Raw genomic sequence first — 4637 nt, forward strand, 5'->3', positions numbered from 1 at the left:
CTGCAAAGATTAAGTGGTCATCAGACAACATTGGAAGTCTGTGAATAAAAGAGATTTCTAGTAAAAAAAAAAAAAATCAGTAGTTCAATCTGTCAGACACCTGAATGGAAACATCAAGCTTGTAGTTGGATTGTGATTTGAAGAAAAGCATGAAGAGTTAGAAGTGTAGGAGTCATGGGCATATAGATATTTAGAGCAATGAGATTGGATAAAATCAAGGGAGCAACTGTAGATAGAGAAGAAGACCAAGAACTGAGCCCTGGAGTATTCCAACACTAAGAGTTTAGAGGGGAGATACAAAGGGAAGGGAAAGAACTTATGAAGAAAAAAGGAAAACAAGAGAATGCAGTGACCTGGAAACATATGAAGAAGGTGTATTAAGGAGACAGGGATTATTAAAATGTGCCAAATGCTGCTAATCAGGTAAGAAAAGGACTGAGAATTGGCCATTGAATTTGGCAATGTGGAGGTTCCCAAGATCAGTGGGTGTGGAGAGAAAGTTTGAAAGAAGAGAAGGTTTACAAGAGAACTGGAGGAAAGAAATTGGAGAGAGCTTGTATGGAAACTTATTTCAAGATTTCCTGCTAAGAGCAACAAATACATGGGACAGGTCTTGGTGGGAAAAGTAGGCTCAAAAGAAAGTTTCATTTTATTTTTCTAGGGTGGAAGAAATTATAGCTTGTTTGTAAGTGGATAGAATGATCCCGTAAAGATAATAAAATAGATGATGTAGGACATAACGGGAATTTCTGAAGTGGTGTTCTTGCGTGAGCAAGAAGGAATGGGATCTAGCGTGTAAGTGGAAGAATTAGTTTTGATATGAGCATGGACTGTTTATCTTTGGTATCAGTCAAGAAGGCCAAGTATATGAGTCATCATTTTGGAGGGAGTCAGTTTAAGTTCTCTTCTGAGAGCTTCAGTTTTCCCATTATGTCCTTTATCCTTGTTCATGTGAATTACACGGGAAGTGTCAGAGTCCCAGGGCACCCCTCATTTCCAGGTCTCTAACACTCATAGAGTTCTGTAATTCCCATAAATGGTCTCCTATCCTCCCTCCTGAAACTCTTTCTTCATGTCATCAGAAATGTAGAGTGCACCATGTCAGTTGTGTAGGAGAGTGTTTATTTTCCTGTGCCCTCACAATACAAATGCTATTACATAAAGGAATTTTTGTCAATTTAATTGGGGAAAGGCTTATTGCATTGTTATTTAATGTAGACTTCTTCAATTTCTAGTAAGGATGAATATTTTCTTCACATTTTAAAATTGTACTTTTTCTTTAATTAATTACTTTCATAAAAGCTGCTTATTTTTTCTGCTGGGGTTTTCAACTCCTTTTTTTTTTTTTTTTTTTTTTGAGATAGGATCTTGCTCTGTCGCCCAGGCTGGAGTGCAGTGGCATGATCTTGGCTCATTGCAGCCTCTGCCTTCCAGGTTCACGCAATTCTCCTGCCTCAGCCACCTGAGTAATTGGGACTACAGGAATGCACCACCATGTCCAGCTAATTTTTGTATTTTTAGTAGAGATAGGATTTCACCATGTTTCCCAGGCTGGTCTCAAACTACTGGCTTCAAGTGATCTACCTGCCTCAACCTCCCAAAGTGCTGGGATTGCAGGTGTGAGCCACTGTGCTGGCCTCAAATCTTCCTCATTGTTTTGTAAGAACTCTTCCTATATTAGTTTATTAATCCTATTTCTCATGCATGCTGCAAATATTTTCACTCAAATTTCCACTTTTCTTTCAATGCAGTTTTTGGCATTTTTATATACTTTAAAAAATCTTATTTTACATCAATCAGTAATTTATTTAATGGAATCCATTTTGAGCACTTAAGCCCTTTCCTTGCCACTCCCAAGGCTAAGTAAATATTCATCTACATCTTAAAGAAACCCATAACAGTTCTTTGGTTTCAATTGTTACATTTAAATAGTTAATTTCATCAGAAGTATATCTGAGTGCATGGTATAAAGAAGAGATATAATTTTTTTTGCCCCCTGAAATGGTGGCCAGTTGTCACAACTGTCTTTAAGAGCTAATCTCTCGTACTAGAAGGGTCCACTATCCCCTTGTAAGGGTACGGCCCAGCCAGCAGTTTCCTGCTGAGAGAAGATGCCCTGGAATGCTCTTGAGAAAGGATTGGTCATCAGTTAGGTTGGGCCTCTGTGCCAAGGCAGCCTTTTAGGTTCATGACAGCCTGCCAGGAACAGCTCCACCCAGAATTCTGATATTTACTGGTATTTGAAGCAGCAATAAGAAGAGTATTATGCATTTAGCATCAGGGAGAGAAATAAAAACCCACAAAAACAAAAGTTGAACTTGAAAGGACAATACCAGTAGCTATGCCATTAATGATGCCATTGAGAAAATCAGATTTCACTGTCCATTTTCTAATATGTACAATCCATCTATCCATTCCCACAATTAATATTTTTCCACTGCCTACTGTGTGCCAGATACCAGGCTGGATGCTATGATAAAGAAGGCCACATCCCACCCACAGGGTGTTTACATTCAAGTAAGTATTGGGAACTGACAGGAACATCTAGAAAGCATCTGTCCCAGGTATAGGATGTAAACAGCATATAATAATGGAATAATTTAACAATACATTAATAGATGAATCAACATATCAGGATATACAGTTTGCAAACTGAAGCAAGTGTATAAATTTTTTAAATGTGATAAAGGTAGAGTTAGAAAGCTGGTGGGGAAAGAATGGTAAGTTAGTTGAGTTTCCTGAGGTTTCAAGGAATGTAGACACCTGAATAACTAAACAAGAATGAAATTTATTTACTTTGAGTTGGTAACAGTGACTTTGCTCAGCCACTCCAGCATCTCTACTTATTCTGGCCTTTATCAGTGTAGCTCATAGTCTCTGATATGTTTTGTGTAACTTCTCTTTTTCCCTATGAATAATCTCTTTGGTTATTGACTTACTGACTTAAATTCCTTTTTTATCATTCTCTCTAAAACCAACAGGAATCAGTCTTTCTCCCCAGCTCTAACACTAAAACTACTTTTATCTGCTTTTCCAATGGCCTTAGCTCAATTCTGAGTCTTCTTCTTTCTCATACTCTTAGTGGCCTTTGGCATAGTTGATCACGCCTTCCTATTTGAAACACTCTTTGCTTTGCCTAGGACACCATTCTCTCCTTGCTCTCCTGTGTCATAGGACACTTTTTCTCATTCATGTCTGATTATTTCTCATTTCTCTGATTTCACAATGCTAGAGTGCTCCAAGCTTGGTCCTTGGAATTTTTCTCTTTTCTACTTCTACTTACCCCCGGGTGATCTCTTCTAATTTTATGAATGTAAATACTGTACTATATGCTGAAAATTCTAAAATGTGTATTTCCAGTTTGGACTCCATCTTGAACCTCAGGCTCATATGTCCAATTACTAATGACATTGTCACTTAGATGTACCAAATAGGCATCTGTAGTGGAGTGTATTATTGTTCATAATGTGTGTTGCCTTGTCCAGTGCCAGCATTATATTTGCCCTGTTCTGCTGATGTCAGGGCTGGCCATGGGATTTGCTTTGGTCAATGACATGCGGTGCAAGTGACTTAAGTCGTTTTTGAGAAGAAGTCTTAAAAGCCATCATGTGGCTCCACTGTGTTATTTCCTCGCTCTGCCCTGACACCAGAAACATTCCAGATGGAGGCTGCTCCTTCAGCCTGGGTCATGAGATAAAGTTCACAAAGACACAGTAGGCCTGCAATGGACACAAATGTGAGTGAGCAAGAAATAAACTTTTTTGCTGTAAAGCATTAAGATTTTTGGAGTTGTTTAGTTTCCTTCAAGAAAATATTTATTGCATATTATTAGTGATTATGTTTTACAGCAAAATTAAATATATACACTTTTCACAAAATAGGAATCAAGGCAGCTATCAAATTTAAATGTTGAACCAAGTCCTGATTTTTAGAATTCAGCAGTCAGTCATGATTCTGCACCAGGGCCACTAGTCCATGATTTCCAATAGTTGAGGATCTTTTCAGTAACTGGGACAAAATCTTCTTTATATGTGACCATCCTTTCCACATAAAATCCTTTTGGGCATTCAGATAGTTCACTGGGTACTTCACTTGTTGAGACATCCTTTTGTTCTACTTCATCATCTGTTGGCTTCTCCTTTTTATGGCCAAAGTAAAACATTGAGCCCACCAAAGTCCAGGTGCCGACCACGGACATCTGCCAGTACCAGGCTGTGAACTGGTTTTGATATGTGGGGATGCCAGCGAGGGCCTCTATCCTCCTGGAGTTGTTTACTGCAAAAGACATAGCCTAAATTGAATGATATAGCATCTCAAATTAACATGCCCAAAACGGAATGCCTGATCTTCCCTGTCCAACCCCCAAACTGCTCTGCCCACGGAGTTCCCCATCTTGGTAATTAGCAGCTTCAACCTTCCAGTTTTCAGATTAAGAAAGTTGGAATTGTCCTTGATTACTCTCTGAATCTCACACTCCACATATAGGCACTGAAAATACATCAATGAACACAACAGACACAACAGATAAAAATTCCTGTTGAGATTACATTCAATAGGAATGAAGCAGACAATAATGAAAATGAATAAGCCTAGTAAGTTGAATATGAGGACTTCAATATATGTAATACATATTACTA

The 4637-nt window shown here is 38.4% G+C and overlaps 1 protein-coding gene across 1 annotated transcript; it reads right to left on the bottom strand.

The window, feature by feature from the left end:
* Positions 1-3946: 3946 nt before the first annotated feature.
* On the bottom strand, positions 3947-4386 carry LOC112423800 (small integral membrane protein 26-like). Its single transcript, XM_024787842.2, has one exon. The coding sequence runs from the start codon at positions 4286-4288 to the stop codon at positions 3947-3949; it is 342 nt and encodes a 113-aa protein (XP_024643610.1). The 5' UTR covers positions 4289-4386.
* Between the last annotated feature and the right edge of the window lie 251 nt (positions 4387-4637).

Source organism: Macaca nemestrina, chromosome 5 (assembly GCF_043159975.1).
Source record: "Macaca nemestrina isolate mMacNem1 chromosome 5, mMacNem.hap1, whole genome shotgun sequence".
Taxonomy (NCBI): Eukaryota; Metazoa; Chordata; class Mammalia; order Primates; family Cercopithecidae; genus Macaca; species Macaca nemestrina.